Source organism: Panulirus ornatus, chromosome 1 (genome assembly GCF_036320965.1).
Source record: "Panulirus ornatus isolate Po-2019 chromosome 1, ASM3632096v1, whole genome shotgun sequence".
NCBI lineage: Eukaryota > Metazoa > Arthropoda > Malacostraca > Decapoda > Palinuridae > Panulirus > Panulirus ornatus.
In genome coordinates, this window is record NC_092224.1 from 66,473,895 (window position 1) to 66,493,385 (window position 19,491).

General features: G+C 39.1%; 1 protein-coding gene across 1 annotated transcript in view; it reads right to left on the bottom strand.

Annotated features, from left to right (window-relative positions):
• Positions 1 to 19,491, bottom strand: part of LOC139749440 (uncharacterized) — a 360,449-nt gene that overhangs the window by 13,338 nt on the left and 327,620 nt on the right. Inside the window, exons 13-15 of the mRNA XM_071663349.1 lie at positions 15,318 to 15,444; positions 7,515 to 7,638; positions 6,053 to 6,240 (exon numbers count right to left, since the gene is read on the bottom strand). Of these exons, the coding sequence (XP_071519450.1) occupies positions 6,053 to 6,240; positions 7,515 to 7,638; positions 15,318 to 15,444 (439 nt within the window). The remainder of the gene's footprint in view (positions 1 to 6,052; positions 6,241 to 7,514; positions 7,639 to 15,317; positions 15,445 to 19,491) is intronic.

Genomic DNA, 19,491 nt, shown 5'->3' on the forward strand with positions numbered 1-19,491 from the left:
CCATGGAGACATCACGCACCCCTACCACAAACCAACATTCACTGAGAACCAATCACATTCCTCTCTTCCTACTCGTACACATACCTAACATCCTCGATAAAAACTTTTCACTGCTTCTAGCAACTTGCCTCCCACACCATTTACTCTTAATACCTTCCACAGAGCATCTCTATCAACTCTTATCATTTGCCTTCTCCAGATCCATAAATGCTACATACAAATCCATTTGTTTTTCCAAGTATTTCTCACATACATTCTTCAAAGCAAATACCAGATCTACACATCGTCTACCACTTCTGAAACCACACTGCTCTTCCCCAATCTGATGCTTTGTACATGCCTTCACCCTCTCAATCAGTACCCTCCCACATAATTTCCCAGGAATACTCAACAGACTTATACCTCTATAGTTTGAGCACTCACTCTTATCCCCTTTGCCTTTGTACAATGGCATTATGCATGCATTCCACCAATCCTCAGGCACTTCACCATGAGCCATACATACACTGAATATCCTCACCAACCAGTTAACAACACAGTCACCTCCTTCTTTAATATGAACCACTGCAATACCATCCAAACCTGCCACCTTGCCAGCTTTCATCTTCCACAAAGCTTTCTTTACCTCTTCTCTGTTTACCATACCATTCTCCCTGATCCTCTCACTTCGCACACTACCTCGACCAAAACTTCCTATATCTGCCACTCTATCATCTAACACATTCAACAAACCTTCAAAATACTCACTCCATCTCCTTCTCACATCACCACTACTTGTTATTACCTCCTCATATGTCCCCTTCACCGATGTTCCCATTTGTTCTCTTGTCTTACGCACTTTATTTACCTCCTTCCAAAACATCTTTTTATTCCTCCTAAAATTTAATGATACTCTCTCACCCCAACTCTCATTTGCTCTCTTTTTCACCTCTTGCACCTTGCTCTTGACTGCTTGCCTCTTTCTTTTATACATCTCCCAGTCATTTGCACTATTTCCCTGCAAAAATCATCCAAATGCCTCTCTCTTCTCTTTCACTAATAATCGTACATCTTCATCCCACCACTCACTACCCTTTCTAATCTGCCCACCTCCCACGCTTCTCATGCCACAAGCATCTTTTGCGCAAGCCATCACTGCTTCCCTAAATACATCCCATTCCTCCCCCACCCTCCTTACGTCCTTTGTTCTCACCTTTTTCCATTCTGCACTCAGTCTCTCCTGGTACTTCCTCACACAAGTCTCCTTCCCAAGCTCACTTACTCTCACCACTCTCTTCACTCCAACATTCTCTCTTCTTTTCTGAAAACCTCTACAAATCTTCACCTTTGCCTCTACAAGATAATGATCAGACATCCCTCCAGTTGCACCTCTCAGCACATTAACATCCAAATATATATATTATCATTATTATACTTAGATGCTGTCTCCTGCACTAGTGAGGTAGTGCAAGGAAACAGATGAAAGAAAGGCCCAACCCACCCTCACACACATGAATATACATAAATGACCACACATGCACATATACTTACCAATACATTTCAACACATACATACCTATACATACACAGACATGCACATATACTTACCAATACATTTCAACACATACATACCTATACATACACAGACATCTACACATATACACATGTACATATTCATACTTGCTGCCTTCATCCATTCCCATTACCACCCCACCACACATAAAACAGCACCCCCCCTTCCCCCCACGCATGCGAAAGGTAGCGCTAGGAAAAGGCCACATTCATTCACACTCAGTCTCTAGCTGTCATGTGTAATGGACCAAAACTATAGCTCCTTTTCTACATCCAGGCCCCACAAAACTTTCCATGGTTTACTCAAAAGAAATGGGATGTACTTAGGGAAGCAGTGATGGCTTGCTCAAAAGATGTCTGTGGCATGAGAAAGGTGGGAGGTAGGCAGATTAGAAAGGGTAGTGAGTGATGGGATGAAGAAATAAGATTGTTTGAGAAAGAGAAGAGAGAGGCATTTGGACGATTTTTGCAGGGGAATAGTGCGAATGGCTAGGAGATGTAGAAAAGAAAGCGGCAGGAAATCAAGAGAAAGGTGCATGAGGTGAAAATGAGGGCAAATAAGAGTTGGGGGAAAGAGTATCATTAAATTTTAGGGAGAATAAAAAGATGTTTTGGAAGGAGGTAAATAAAGTGCGTTTGACAAGAGAACAAATAGGAACTTCGGTGAAGGGGACTAATGGGGAGGTAATAACAAGTGGTGGTAAAGTGAGAAGGAGATGGAGTGAGTATTTTGAAGGTTTGTTGAATGTGTTTGATGATAAAGTATCAGATGTAGGGTGTGTTGGTAGAGGTGGTGTGCAAAGTGAGTGTTAGGGAGAATGGTTTGGTAAACAGAGAAGAGGTAGTGAAAGCTTTGCAGAAGATGAAAGCTGGCAAGGTGGTGGGTTTGGATGTTATTGCAGTGGAATTTATCAAAAAAGGGGGTGACTGTGTTGTTGACTAGCTGCTAAGGGTATTCAATGTATGTATGGTTCATGGTGAAGTGCCTGAGGATTGGCAAAATGCATGCATAGTGCAATTGTACAAAGGCAAAGGGGATAAAGATGAATGTTCACATTACATATGTATAAGTTTGTTGTGTATTCCTGGGAATTTATATGGGAGGGTATTGACTGAGAGGGTGAAGGCATGTACAGAGCATCAGATTAGGGAAGAGCAGTGTGGTTTCAGAAGTGGTAAAGGATGTGTGCATCAGGTGTTTGCTTTGAAGAATGTATGCAAGAAATACTTAGAACAGATGGGTTTGTATGTGGCATTCATGGATCTGGAGGAGACATATAATAGAGTTGATACAGATGCTTTGTGGAAGGTATTAGGAGTATGGCATTGGAGGTAAGTTGCTAGAAACAGCGAAAAGTTTCGATCACTGATGTAAGGCATGTGTATGAGTAGGAAGAGAGGAAAGTGATTGGTTTCCAGTGAATGTCAGTTTGCGGCAGGGGAGCATGATGTCTCCATGGTTGTTTAATTTGTTTATGGATGGGGTTGTTAGGGAGGTGCATGCAAGCGTTTTGGAAAGCGGGGCAAGTATGCAGTCTGTTGTGGATGAAAGGGTTCAATCCATTGACAGCACGTCGACCCTGGTATACCACATTCCTTGCATGCCTTTCCCGCTCCGGTATGTTCAGGCCCAGATCGCTCAAAAACCATATAACATTGTTGGAACCACTATTCCTTTAAACATGCCCATTTTTGCTCTCCGAGATAATGTTCTCGCCTTCGACACACTCTTCAACGCTCCCAGAACCTTCACCCCCTCCCCCACCCTGTGACTCACTTCCGCTTGCATGGTTCCATCCGCTGCTAAATCCATTCCCAGATATCTAAAACACTTCACTTCCTCCAGTTTTTCTCCATTATAACTTACCTCAATTAACTTGTCCCTCAACCCTATTGAACCTAATAACCTATCTCATACTCACATTTACTCTCAGCTTTCTTCCTCACATTTTACCAAACTCAGTCACCAACTTCTGCAGTTTCTCACCCGAATCAGCCACCAGTGCTGTATCATCAGCAAACAAGAACTGACTCACTTCCCAAGCTCTCTCATCCACAACAGACTGCATATTTGCCCCTCTCTCCAAAACTCTTGCATTCACCTCCCTAACAACCCCATCCATAAACAAATTAAGCAACCATGGAGATATCACGTACACCTGCCGCAAACCAACATCCACTGTGAAGCAATCACTTTCCTCTCTTCCTACTCATACACATGCCTTATATCCTTGGTAAGAACTTTTCACTGCTTCTAGCAACTTACCTTCCACACCATATACTCTTACTACCTTCCACAAATCATCTCTTATCAACCCCATCATATGCCTTCTCTAGATCCATAAATGCTACATACAAATCCATCTGTTTTTCTAAGTATTTCTCACACACATTCTTCAAAGCAAACACCTGATCCATACATCCTCTACCACTTCTGAAACCACACTGCTCTTCCCCAATCTGATGCTCTGTACATGCCTTTACCCCTCTCAATCAATACCCTCCCATTTAATTTCCCAGGAATACTCAACAAACTTATACCCTGTAATTTGAACACTCACTTTTATCCCCTTTGCCTTTTTTTTCATACACATCTGCCATTTCCCGCATTAGCGAAGTAGCGTTAAGAACAAAGGACTGAGTCTTAAGAGGGAATTCCCTCACTTGGCTCCTTCTCTGTTCCTTTTGTAAAATTAAAAATGAGAGGGGAGGATTTCCAGCCCCCCACTCCCATCCCTTGTGAGACATGCCTTGTGAAACACGCCTAACCTGTCCTGCACTTTCGAAGCGATGTCCTGCACGCAGACAGGGGTGCCCATGGATAGTTAGGGCAACGTAGTGGCCTCCTTTGCCAGGCCACCCTACACATGATCCTGGCTGTCTGCTACAGCCAGCTCCCAGTTTCACATGGCAGTTCTCCATTGCCAGTTTATCATTTAATGTTGCCAGGGTGCTGGGACACCATATGGCAATTGTCTTCTTTCTGCTAGTTGTGCAGGTGACTTACCCCCCTCTCTTAGGGGGGTGATGAGATATAGGAGCATAGCTTGAGTTGCTTTGCTGTTGTGCAGGCTACCTCCAACATCCGTGTTGCCCCTTAACACCCATTTGGCTCCCTTTGGCATGTCCACTGGACTGGAGGAAGTGGGCTGAGGAGATGTGGGCCATAATTCCCCATTTTTTCTGTAGAAAGCTAACATCTCCTAGCTGTCTGGATTGGTTCCCCCTTCCAGTCAATTTCCCTGGGTGTGCCCCATCTCCAGAAAAAGGTGAGCAGTATGAGGTGCAATGAAAGCAGGTACTCCGTCCTCAATTTTTTATAAAAAAGTATCCTTTCACAGGAGAGGGAAGGCATCACCTTTATCTCAGTCTGACTCCTGCCTCCATCTGTGCTACTCCTTCCTTAGCTCTTGTCCTCTCACCAACCACTGACTTTACTCCTGATACATTTCCAAACCATTCTTCCCCTTTACCCTTGAGCTTTATTTCACTCAGAGCAAGAACATCCAGGTTTCTTTCCTCATACATACAACATAACTCTCCTTTCTTCTCATCTTTGTTACATCCCTAAACATTTAGACACCCCAATCTGAGCCTTCGAGGAGGATGAGCTCTCCCTGCTAGCATCCTGTTTCGTATATTAGAAATTCAAATACAAGAAGGGGAGGGTTTTCAGTCCCCTGCTCCTCTTACCTGATGACAATGAAGTATTTTTTTGTATATTATGATAAACTCTCCAGGGCCCCCCCCAACTAAATTTCCAGAGCTGGGGAGTATAGCCAAAGGAGAAATTGCATACGTATATTCATCTAGACTTGTAACTGAACGGTTAACTTCTACAGCTTTTATGAAAATGCTGCAGAAAGTGGACACTTCTTTACTTCTATCAATGTTCAACCAATTCTTTATATATGATTAATTCAATGACATAGTAAGCTAATCTTAAGTCAGACCAATCAGGTGAGTGCCAGATTGCTGCAACAAATGCTATGCCATAGCTGCAGATGTTTTTTTCTTCAGTAATAGTTACACAGACTACAATATAAAATTAATAGTTTTCTTAATTTTGTTACATAAACCTAATGCATTTACTAACAGCCTCATAGAGTCAGTTACTGCTCTTTCACATATTTTTGCCAAAATTTAGCACATAAGTACCAGCCACTAAGAATAGCAGCAACATCTACCTCACACATAGCAATGATGAACAAACCAGCAAGTACTTAGATGAGTTACAGGCTGTATGATGAGGTGTCTGAAAGTCAAAAGAGGTGAGATAAACAACTGGCTATATCCAAGTGGTTGAGGACACTAGCAAATCTTTTTGACTTTCATTTGATCGGGAATTATAGTAAGCTTTTCCTTTTCAAGCTAAGGCTCCTGCCTTTGCAGCTACCTCATCCAACATATACAGTAAAATAGTAAATTAAAATTCAAGCTATTGAAAATCCACAAAGACAATGCATTTTGCAACAATAGTATTTTATACATGGCATGCTCACCTCACATTTTCTGTTCCTTCTGGAGGAAGTGGATGACTGACTTCGATTACATCTGATCCACCAATACTCATATACAGCTTGTCTGTATTTTCACTTGGTCGGGAAAAGTCCATTTCTTGTGCTGATAATTTGTTGTTACCTTCAGTCATGTACTGAAGCCAGGGTGATGGACCATCTTTCTCTTCTCCCTGAAAATCAATCATAATCCTCAAAATATTCAACAAAATTAAGAATATAAAAGCCTGTTCAACAGAATGAGATGTTATATATAAAGAAACCAGACCACACACCAATTGTGACAACAGAACTTTTGTAGCTTCAAAAGGTCATTCTTTTGCTTAGCATATTTCACCTTAATCAGTACATCACTGCTTGCCAGGAATCTTCCAATTTCAACTGCCTCAGCCTGACCATCAATAACTTTTTTAATAATAAGGGATTGAGGAAAGTCAAGGTAGTTGGCCTCGACAAAGTTTGCATTGTCCAGTTTAATGGTAGCCAGTTACCATTTGTCACCACTGATCCTCCCGTAGGGAGCAGTGGATGATTTGTGGTCAGTCATAGTGGGGCTATGCCCTGAAAGACTGGGGTAAAAACTACTGAAATAACAGTTTGCTCTCATTTGTTACTTAGTGGGATAATCTATCAAATGGTAAATCTAACTAACGTGTTAGGTGAATGCCAAAGATTAAAAGTACAAATTTATATGTTGTCTTCTTTAGTTTTTCATATTTTCATAAGCTTTAAGCAATAAGGTTTCATTACTGATCTATACTACTTCTAAAATTCTAATAAATGATAATGAAAAAGAATATGAAATCTTTGAGGATAGAATTACCTATTTCTGATAAGCAGCACTTTATGTATTTTCAAAATATCTACATGATCCAATTACTTATGCTGTTCACATCCTTTACTTTTGTTTTAAAAGTTCATACTGGGAAAATGAAATATACCTATAGGTCTCATATGTTCATACTTTTATGTTATACAAGATACTAAATCTAAAATTAAATCAAAGACAAAATTTATTACTGACTAAAACAGCCTATGTAGTATCATGTACCATAGTATATTCCTCTATGTATATTCCTCTTTTATAACCAACTGTAGACAATTGAGATTTTTTTCTGCTTTTAGTAAACTGAGCAATAGTTTGGTGAATACTTAATTAGGAATGAATTCTTAACCCTGTTTGAAATAAGAAAGAGAGAAACAACTTTGAAAAAGATTTGCTTTTGAAAGAATTGATATCAGGGCTACAAACCAGTATCAGCATCAGCATTGGTATGAGACAAAAATTTGGGTTTGATACATCACTAGTGCGAACAGATATTTTCCACTATTTATCAATACAGCATAAAAGCTTTTTGATCAATAGTTAACACTGCTTTAGCATACCAAAACATTTTATAACACTCAATGCATTCTTATTTTCTACTTTTTAAGAAGCATCTCTCACCTGATTTTTTAATTGATATGCAATATTTTGGAGACTCAAATCAGGGGGACCCCAGGATTTTGTTTCAAACTCGTATGATCCATTTTCTAATGTTTTAGCACTATCACAATACATGTAGATGAATCTGAAATAAGAAAAAACTTAAGAATTCTAAATCATACATGTAATGAACTTAAAATATAAAAATTACTTAATTAAGGATTCTAAGTTAGTGCATATTAATGATTACCAATCAGTGACTTTTCCTGACTTTTAATGCAACAGGTAGTAGACATAATACAGGTAGGAAGAAATGCAAAAATCAGTTTTATGTAACAAATGAAAATTACTAATAATACATCCATGCATGTGATATACTTCTAACTTTTTAACAGTGCTGGATATGAATGAAATCAACTACAAACTATATATTCACAATTTATGCATTAGTCAACATAAAAAAGGAGCACAAAAAATCCTGTTATTCTACTATATCTTAATCCACATTTGAAGCATATGAATGCACTGTGTAGCAAGGAGTTTATATTGAAAAAATATTCTTAATCCTTTAAATCTACATATGACTAAAACCTTTTTTCTTACATAAAATATGGTGGAGTACGAATTAACTCCTCTAAGCATCACAGAAACAATATAATTCAGCATGTTCCCAATATTGACAAGATGCTCTCATATACATCATGTCTATCACATCATACTTCTTGGTTATCACTTCATTTGCGTATACTCTGTTAGTCACTCATTCTGCATACTTACACTCAATTTATCCATACCATCTTAGTTTTTCATCTCTTACTTCAATTTTCAAAATCTGCACATCCCAGTTTCACTCAATCTCAGAATTCTCATCAAACTTCAACAAATACTTCCATACTATAGACTTGCAGTATGCTAAATATCCTACCTTTACATTCCCATTTTTCATCTGTGTACATATGAGCAACAAGCCTCATACCCCCTAAAATATCTCAATCACCTTGTAAATTGTATGAACCGCCTTTATTACTCTCTATGTTAAACCAGCAATATGCCTTTTTTTTTTAATTGCTGCCCTTCCTAGACTCTCACTGAAATCTACATTTCTAATACATAATGTTTATCATGTATACTGCTTTCACATTTTGCCTAAATGTATGGTCTATGTACTATGAGTCCACTACAGTGCCTACTAACTGAACAAATCTGTGGTGAACGGGTATCCCACCAATAAGTACCATCCAGACACATTATCCCATGAGCAAAAACACACCCTAGCACAAGTCACAGGATGAAATAATACCCAAGAACAAATAAACATTTAAAACTGGAACACTGGGATACAAAAATAACTGAGAAAAATTATTCTTATAATAAACATCTTTCAGTTAAGGGCACATACCTACTTGCCCTTCCCTGATATAACTAAGTAAGCAGTAGAAAAGAAAAATCACGCAGCTGCTGAACACTAAAGAAATTATTCCACCAAGTGAAAGCCATCTGACAAAAGGAGAAAAAGTAATGTGCTGATGTCATTGCTATGCCATCATGGAGTGTGCTAAGGTTATTGTTATGCCTTGTCTTCCAGGAGGATAGATCCTCATGTTACAGTAAGCTATAAAGCACAAAGCATATGACAGTGATCTCATGGTGTCAGGTCATGTGGAGTTTGGTTCTAAAACCAGGTGACCATGGGTGACCAGCCTAATCTCCTTCATCCTTCACTGGAAAGATAATATCCCATTGTTCACATGGGGTGACCCTCAAAGCATGAGAATCAAGTAAGGCCAAATCATGGGAATGGCTATGGGATTTGGGCACCTACAGTCTGCAACAAAATTTAAGTCGCAAGTTGAAAAATGAAGTTTTTTAGAATTAAGTGTCCTAAAAAGACATAATTAACACTAATCAACATAGTCAATACTATGTTGTATTCCCCTTCCTATTCATGCAGTCCTGTAGCCTGCTGGGAATGCTGTTTGCAAGATTATTAAGCTGTCCTGGGGATAACTACCTGATAGCTGCCACCTCAAGCTTCGGTACAGAAGATGTGTCCATATCATGTAGTGGTTGCTTTACAATGAACCTGAAGTTTTCAACTGGGTTTAGGTTGGGGCTGTTTCCATGCTAGTCCTTAAATATTTCACCTCTATCATTCAGCCACTGTATAACAGAACTAGCTCTGTGGCAGGGAGCTACATCATACATAAACATTTTTGCCTTTGTAATCTTAAATGAAACAGGTAAATAGTCTGTAATTAAATTTAAGCTCACTACTGGTTAATTTTCACATTCATGGGTAAAATAACAAAACCAACAAAACCACAGTATCTGAAAAAGCCCAAAACAATAGATAAGGAGGGTGTTTTATAGCTTTTCAGTGTACTGTGGCAAATGCAAGTCTGAGTAAGGAGCCCTGTACACCCTCGCTCTGGTGTTTCCAGTCACAAATGACTCTGTTTCCTGGTCCCAAATACTGCATTTCTTGCAAATTTTCACTCATTTATCCATCTGGGGGGCAGTCAGTATGGTTTACATTGGGCACAAAAACTATGAAGTCCCAAAATCATTATGAAGTAACTTTTGAACATTCCTTAGTACAACATTTTTGAGCAAATTCAGGTTCTTCTACTAACTACTTCATTTCACAATGTCCAACCTTTGAATACTTCGCTTTCACTCATTTATCCATCTTGGGGGCAGTCAGTTAAGGTTTACATTTGGCACAAAAACTATGAAGTCCCAAAATTATTATAAAGTAACTTTTGAACATTCCTCAGTACAACATTTTTGAGCAAATTAGGGTTCTTCTACTAACTACTTGATTTCACATACTGTCCAACCTTTGAATACTTCGCCGGTGGACACCTTCTTCCTCAGGGATAGATTATGCTCTGCTTTGTATAAAGCTATCACTGCTGAAGTGTTCTTCATTGTAACTCTCCTGAGCATAATAGGCTCGCTCAACAGCTAGGTAATTGCTGACAAATATGGACGAAAAATTTCGAGGATGCGGGAACAAACAAAACAATCACAGGATTCACGTTTGTAAGGCACACTGATAGTTATGAAGCATTATCACATAGAATGATTTCTGTAATAATTAAGGTCAACGGCCCTCTCGTACCTTAATTTTTGGTCCAGACTGTACGCATGCTGATCTAGGGTGGCCGGGTATTCCCTTTACAAGGGAGTCATACACAATGATCTACCCCATTTAGTGCAAACAGGCGAAACAGTGTGTAAAATCAGTGTACATATAATATAGCTGATACCCTTCATTCATAATGAACACATATCATACTGCCCTCATAACTACGTTGCAATCATAATCTCACTATTTAATTCTCACCAAGTTCTTCCTATGGCTGTATCTCCCATTTGTTAATCATATCATATATGAAGTCATCTTCAGTCTGATTATCATCTATTCCAATAAATAGCTTGTACCTATGTGTGCAACTGTTAGAATTAATAACCATGATGATGAAAGCTAGAAACCTGATGCACTGTACGCATACTAAGAGGACCACAGGGGTGTTCACCTGGGTATGTTTTTTTTTTTTTCCAAAGTTAGTGTTTATTGCCGTCATAACTCAATGAAGATGACAACTAGAAAAATGAAACTTTGTATGCATACTGAGAGAAACCCCAAAGGTGTGAACCTTATCTTGAAAACTACATACAATTTTTCCCCTGTTTGCAAGGAAGTTCCAGGAACAGATAAAAAAAAGAATGCATTCACTTGCATCCATTCTCTTACTGTCACATGTAATGCACTGAAATCACAGCCTCCCTATCCTCAACCAAGCCCCACAGACCTTTCCATGGTTTCCCAAGGCCACTTCACATGCCCTGGCTGTCCAATGACAGCATTTTGACCCCTGTATACAACATCATTCTAATTCACTCCAAGTCTACCTCATGCATACCTTTCACACTTTTGCATGTTCAGGCCCATATCACTCAAAATATTTTTCACTCCATCCTTCCCTTTCTTCCCTCTACTTCTGAAAAAAATATCCACTTTGTCAGCCACTCCTTAACCTGTTCTCTCCATATGTCTGAACCATTTCGGTACATCCTCTTTGGCTCTCTCGAACACACTCTTTTTATTACCACAACTCTCTATTGCCCTTTTATTTCCAAATCAAACCACCTCATGACAAATATTATCCTCAAACATTTAATTCCCAATACAATCACCCTCACCTGCACATCCTAACCTACAGCCCCTGCCTTGCATCCATATAATACTGTTGACACTACTATACCTTCAAACATGCCCATTTTTTGCCCTCTCTTCCCATTCATATCCATGCCTTAAAGTACTATCCACTGTCCACTTCACTGATCTCTTTTAAAAACTTAAAGGATGTGATTAGGTCACCCCTCAGTCTTCTATCTTTGAAGGTACACAAATTTCAAGCTTCTAGCCTTTCCCTGTAGCTTGGTTCTCTTAAGTCTAGTACCATCTTTGTTGCCTTCCTGTGGATGTTCTTTATAAGTCCTTTGTACTTCTTCAGGGAAATGACTAAACCTGAAAAGCATATTCTAGTTCTAGTCTTATGTAGGATATGACTAGCTTGCTAAATATTTCTTTATCCATGTACTTGAAAGCTATTCTGATATTTGCCAGCAGCCAGTTTCTTTCCTTCACTATTCTCTTGATATGGGACTCTGGCTACAGGATAGGGATGATGTCTATTCTCAGGTTCCTCTCACACACTGAATCTTGAAGCTTAAGCTAGGTAATATATTACGGCTGTCTTTTGATTTGTCCCATCAACATTATTCTACATTAGATAGGGTTGAATTTCATGAACCATGCTTCAGGCCAACTCTGTAATCTGTTTAGGTCCCATTGTAAGCTAACACATTCCTCTTTGCTTTTCACTTACCTCATGACCTTTCCATCAACTGCAAACATATTCAGGTGGGTTTCCATAAGTTCAGGCAAGTCATTTTATACAGATAAGAAGATAAATGATCCCAGAACAAAACCCTATGGCATTCCACTGATCCTCTCAACCCATTTGAAACATGTTCCTCTGGTTGCTCCATTTCTCCAGAAGGGTGGTAGGATGGATCCTCCAGATTTTCAAGACAAGGGAAGAAAAATCAGTGACGATACTTTTGATGGTAATAATTCTCTCATGAATAGAATATTGCCCTGTTAACATCACCCTACAAGGGAGAAGAAACTGCAGAATTAGAAAGTATTCAGAGATCTTTCATGGCCTATATCAATGTGGCAAAGAAACTAAAGCACTGGAAACAGTTGAAATTACTGATGCTGTGCTCAATGGAGTGCAGACGCAAGAGGTATATCATTTATGCCTGAAAATCCTAGAAGGCATGGACCCCAAAAGAAATACTCAGGAATAACTTTCTACTGGCACAACAGGCATGGAAGACTATAACCTTGCTTGCAATCATTAGGAACACCATAGGATGCACAGTGGACAAATTTACGATTGCCCTGGACAAAAATCTACAAAGTGAACTAGACCAGCAAGGCTGTGCAGGCTACATGGGCCTGAGGGCTGCAGCTTCCAATAGTTTGGTCAACTTATGATCAAGTCCAGCAACTTGGGGTAGAAGACCCCTGAAGACTAGAACAAGCAAATAGCACCAAGCTATACGCTTTTACCCTTGCCTCTACTAAGAGGTGATCAAACATCCTACCAGCTGCTTCTTTCAACACATTCACATCCAAAAGTCTCTCCTTTGCATGCCTATGATGTAATTCATTATCTAATAATGCTCCCTCACCACTAATTCCATTCCATCCACTTACACTTGCATTTGCATTTTCTTATTGTAAACTGGATATTCCTGATCACTAATCCTTATTCAATGCACAACTTGACAACCTTTTCACCATTTTCATTTACAGTGCTAACTTCTATATCATCCACTCTTGCATTCAAATATCCCACCACTAATACTTAATACCTTGCATCAAAATTTTTGACACACCCACTCAACTCCTCTCAGAACATTCATCTCTCTTTCTACTCCTCTTACTACAAAGTGCTTATGCAATGAAAATCACCTAACTATCATAATCCATTTTATTCTCTCCCACAATTGTCTGGAACTAACTTTCTTACAATCTTTAATACATTCCCATCACTCCTCCTTCAGCAGAAATGCCACTCCCCTCCTTTGTGAAATGAACTTATTACATACTCGAGGTCCTAATTAAAAGCTTCTGTAGGAGTTTCATGGGTAAGGATTGTTTAGATCTTGGTTTTCATTCAAAACAAGGATTAGCATACAATGATCAGCCAAACTGGTGTAATATAATCAACAGCAAATAAGACTGCACTTAGTTCTAATATCAAATAAAGATCATCCAAAAGATCATACTTATATCCTCATACTAATCCCAGATTTACACATTGGACATTCCAAAACCATACTTCCCCTTTCCCAAAAAGCATTGTTGCACTCAGAACTAGAACGTCCCAGTACCTTTCCAACACGCTATCTTTTTCTCCCACCTTCTCATCCTGGTTAAATCCATGTGCAAGCAGACACACCAGCTTGAGCCTTCAAGGAGAATGAGCACTCATTACTAGGTTCCTTCTGTTCCTACTTTTAATAAATGATATAGGAGGGGTTTCCATTCCCTGATCTTTCTCATTTTAGTCACCCTATATAGCATGCAGGAGAGACAAGAGTAGTGTTCCTTCACCCCTACAGTGTTGAACAGGAAATCGTACCTCTACGCTCATTGGCCAATTTCTATTAAAAAGATAACAGCCTACTCTTCTACTACTGGGTATCTGGCAAATGATCTCTTCGGATCATCTGATTTTGACAATATCCATGACGCACTGAAAAATATGGAGAACCTGGTGTGTTTGGAGTATGGAGCAAATAGAGCTTTCTTGTATCTATTACAATGATGCAACTCTGAAGCAGCTAGATTCAATGTATTAAAAGTAAGAAACTCATATACTGTACTGATTCCAACCTACTAAGACATATGAATATTAAATCTATTACTATGGCAACTGGATCTGGAAGAGAACTAGTGTTGTAACATTAGATTTCCATATATGACAGAAAGGCCAAATTGAGAAAACCATGGTCTGGGGTTTGAAAAGATAAAAATCCCAATCCAATTTTCATTCTGAAGCAACTGGCTTTACCTAAACAAAAGACCTACAAACATTCAGTTTTCCTTTATTGAAAATGGAAGAAAAATGTATTACATGATTTGAAGTCTAATTCAGAGTCTTCTGTAAGAGTTTCATCAGCAAGGAATGTTTCAAAGACCTTGGTTTTCATAAACAAGGATTAGCACAGAATGATCAGCCAAACCAGTGTCATATAATTAACAGCTGATAAGATTGCTCTTAGTTCTAAAATTAAATAATGATCATCCAAAATATCACCTGTAAATCCAACAACTGAGTTATGAAGAAGACAAAGCCCCCATCCCAAATGCATCTGGTCAATTTTCATACTGTCCTCAAGTGATGCTAAAAACGAAGTATGATTGAAACTCTACTGGCTGACAAAAGGATGTTTTTAACTTGATCAACTGCAACACGAAAATCTCTAAAGCTGAGATTTTCCATTCATTAAACAAATGAAACCATACAATTTTACTTTCCCCAGATATAAATGATGAGAGACTACAAATAAAGGAAGACTAAAACTACAGCAGATGGAAGTGAGTAACTGTGAATGAGATGAGCTAGCTACAAGGATTGCTGACAGTAGCAAAGATGATGTCTCAAAGTGGGGAAAAGGCATACAAATAAAATCAACAGTATTACTCTTATACCCCATCTTTCGTATATAACTCACTTTTGTCCACTGGGTGGTGTAGCAACAACAACATCTCCAAGTCGAACATGTTTGTTATAATCTGTATAATGGGGTACTCCTCCTGCTGTTCCCACTAAGAAAACATGGTCCACTTTTTGGAAAGTCCCTGCAAACAGAAATAAGATATGTTTTTTATCAACCTAGCTTTAAATCAACAATGGCATAAACACTCCTTCATACAAGCATCTTGTACACTCTGTGCTTATGTTGTTTGCTGATGATACAGCGTTGGTGGCTGATTTGTGTGAGAAACTCCAGAAGCTGGTGACTGAGTTTGGTAAAGTGTGTGAAAGAAGAAAGCTGAGAGTAAATGTGAATAAGAACAAGGTTATCAGGTACAGTAGGGTTGAGGGTCAAGTCAATTGAGAGGTAAATTTGAATGAAGAAAAACTGGAGGAAGTGAAGTGTTTTAGATATCTGGGAGTGGATTTGGCAGCGGATGGAACCATGGAAGCGGAAGTGAATCATAAGGTGGGGGAGGGGGTGAAAGTTCTGGGAGCATTGAAGAATGTGTGGAAGGTGAGAACATTATCTCGGAAATCAAAAATGGGTATGTTTGAAGGAATAGTGGTTCCAACAATGTTATATGGTTGCAAGGCATGGGCTATAGATAAAGTTGTGTGCAGGAGGGTGGATGCGCTGGAAATGAGATGTTTGAAGGCAATATGTGGTGTGAGGTGGTTTGATCAAGTAAGTAATAATAGGGTAAGAGTGATGTGTGGTAATAAAAAGAGTGTGGTTGAGAGAGCAGAAAAGGGTGTTTTGAAACGGTTTGGTTACATGGAAAGAATGAGTGAGAAAAGATTGACCAAGAGGATATATGTGTCAGAGGTGGAGGGAACGAGAAGTGGAAGACCAAATTGGAGGTGGAAAGATGGAGTGGAAAAGATTTTGAGTGATCGGGGCCTGAACATGCAGGAGGGTGAAAGGCGTGCAAGGAATAGAGTGAATTGGAACGATGTGGTATACCGGGGTCGACGTGCTGTCAATGGACTAAACCAGGGCATGTGAAGCGTCTGGGGTAAACCATGGAAAGTTCTGTGGGGCCTGGATGTGGAAAGGGAGCTGTGGTTTCAGTGCATTATTACATGACAGCTAGAGACTGAGTGTGAACGAATGTGGCCTTTGTTGTCTTTTCCTAGCGCTACCTCGCGCACATGAGGGGGGAGGGGGTTGTTATTTCATGTGTGGCGGGGTGGCGATGGGAATGAATAAAGGCAGACAGTATGAATAATGTACATGTGTATATATGTATATGTCTGTGTGTGTATATATATGTATATGTTGAGATGTATAGGTATGTAAATTTGTGCGTGTGGACATGTATGTATATACATGTGTATGTGGGTGGGTTGTGCCATTCTTTCGTCTGTTTCCTTGCGCTACCTCGCTAACGCGGGAGACAGCGACAAAGCAAAATAAAAAAAATAAAAAAATAAATGTTTTGACAGCACCATCAATTTTTCTGCCTGCATGACCTTATTTTTGAACTTTATTTCTCCTACTACAATACATACTAAATCTCAATGCCAAATATCAAAACTCATTAATAACTTTTAGTTCTTTCCATGCAAACTCATCAAACTCTGATTTTTAACCTTTTAAAAAAATTAGTTTTAATTTTATTTGCATTTACTTTCAGCATACTCCTCTTAAGCATATCACAAAATCAGCTCATCATTCTATCCAACTCTTTCCCTGATCTAACCAAAAACACATCATCATCTGTATAAAACATATGTGGCAAATTCAATTTTGCATCTCCTTGATTATTACACAAAAATCATCCCACAACAAGATGACATCATACAACAATAATGCAATCCTAAATTACTTCAAACTATTCACTCAAACCATCATTTACTCTTACACATAAACTGCTTTCCCTTATAAAGCCCTGACAACATTCAGTTTTCCATGCAAGCCACCTAGTGTCAAAACTTTGCAAGATGCTTTCCTACTCACTATCAAATGATGTCCAAGTCCATAAATGATGTATATGTCTTTTTTTTCCTAAAGACTTTCTCCACCAGTTGTATGAGTGCAAATAGCTGATGAACACTCCAATGTTCTTACCTAAACATACCTTGCTCTTCACCAACTTATCCCTATAACTCCCTCAGTGTTTTCATGAGAATTTAATGCATTATTAAATTCTACCCTTTTGTTATTTTCATTAGCATTAAACATATGAAGTACTGTATGTAATATTATTATTCTCAAGAGTCTTTATCAGTGCCTTTCATATATGTTAACTGGAAATCATTTCACCGATGAAACAACAAGCAATGTTTGGTGCAAGCAGTGAGTAACTAAATATGACCACACGACCTCAGACCCCAAGAGAGGGCAACTGTTTTCACATAATCTATCCTCATATCTTAATTCTTTAATCCATGAAAATCTCAAATTTCTGCATATGCTCATTCAATAAGGTACTTTTTTTCACAACATACTTTCATATAGTAATCCTCATTTTTCTAAGTATCCACTTATGACAAATTCTACATAAACTTTCAGGATCATTTTGGATGCAAGAACAGTACTTCTATTTCAATACAAACGAAATGTTTGAGGACAATATTTGGTGTGAAGTGGTTTGATCAAGTAAGTTATGACAGGGCAAGAGATAGGTGTGGCAATAAAAACAGTATGGTTGAGTGAGCAGAAGAGGGTGTACGAAGAGGGTTTCGACATATGCATAGAATGAGTCAGGAAAGGTTGACAAAGAAGATATATGTGTCAAAAGTAGAAGGAACATGGAAAACGGGGAAACCAAACTGGAGATGGAAGGATGGAGTGAAAAAGATTTTCAGATAAAGGCCTGAACAGCTACGAAGGTGAAGGCTATGGAAAGGACAGTGAATTGTAACAGTTTGGTTTATTGAGGTTGATGTGCTGTCAATGAACCAGGGGATGTGAACGTCCAGGGTAAACCATGGAAAGGTCTGTGGGGCCTGGATGTGGATAGGGAACTGTGGTTTCAGTGCATTACACATGACAACTAGAGACTGAGTGTGAGTGAATGTGGCCTTTTTTGTCTGTTTTCCTGGTGCTACCTTGTTGAAGCAGGGGGTAGCAATGCTGTTTCCAGTGGGGCAGGGAAGCACCAGGAATGGATGAGGGCAAGCAAGTATGAATACTTATATGCATATATATATGTGTATATGTTGATTTATATATGTATATGTATGTATATGTCCTTGTATTTCAACTTTCTAAAAGGGGAAACAGAAAGAGTCACGCGGGGAGTGCTCATCCTCCTCGAAGGCTCAGATTGGGGTGTCTAAATGTCTGTGGGTGTAAACAAGATGAGAAAAAAGGAGATATAGGTAGTATGTTTGAGGAAAGAAACCTGAATGTTTTGGCTCTGAGTGAAACGAAGCTCAAGGGTAAAGGGGAAGAGTGGTTTGGGAATGTTTTGGGAATGAGAGGACAAGAGTAAACAAAGGAGTAGCACTACTCCTGAAACTGGGGTTGTGGGAGGATGTGATAGAGTGTAAGAAAGTAAACTCTACACTGATAAGGGTGAAACTGAAAGTGGATGGAGAGAGATGGGTGATTACTGGTGCCTATGCACCTGGTCATGAGAAGACCCATTCCTCCCCTACTCCCCTTACGTCTTTTGTTCTCACCTTTTTCCATTCTGTACTCAGTATCTCCTGGTACTTCGTCACACAAGTCTCCTTCCCAAGCTCACTTACTCTCACCACTCTTTTCACCCTAACATTTTCTCTTCTTTTCTGAAAACCTCTGCAAGTCTTCACCTTTGCCTCCACAAGATCAGACATCCCTCCAGTTGCACCTCTAAGCACATTAACATCCAAAAGTCTCTCTTTCACGCACCTATCAATTAACATGTAATCCAATAACGCTCTCTGGCCATCTCTCCTACTCACATACGTATACTTATGTATATCTCTCTTTTTAAACCAGGTATTTCCAATCATCAGTCCTTTTTCAGCACATATATCTACAAGCTCTTCACCATTTCCATTTACAACATTGAACACCCCATGTACACCAATTATTCCCTCAACTGCCACATTACTCACCTTTGCATTCAAATCACCCATCACTATAACCCGGTCTCGTGCATCAAAACTACAAACACACTCACTCAGCTGCTCCCAAAACACTTGCCTCTCATGAT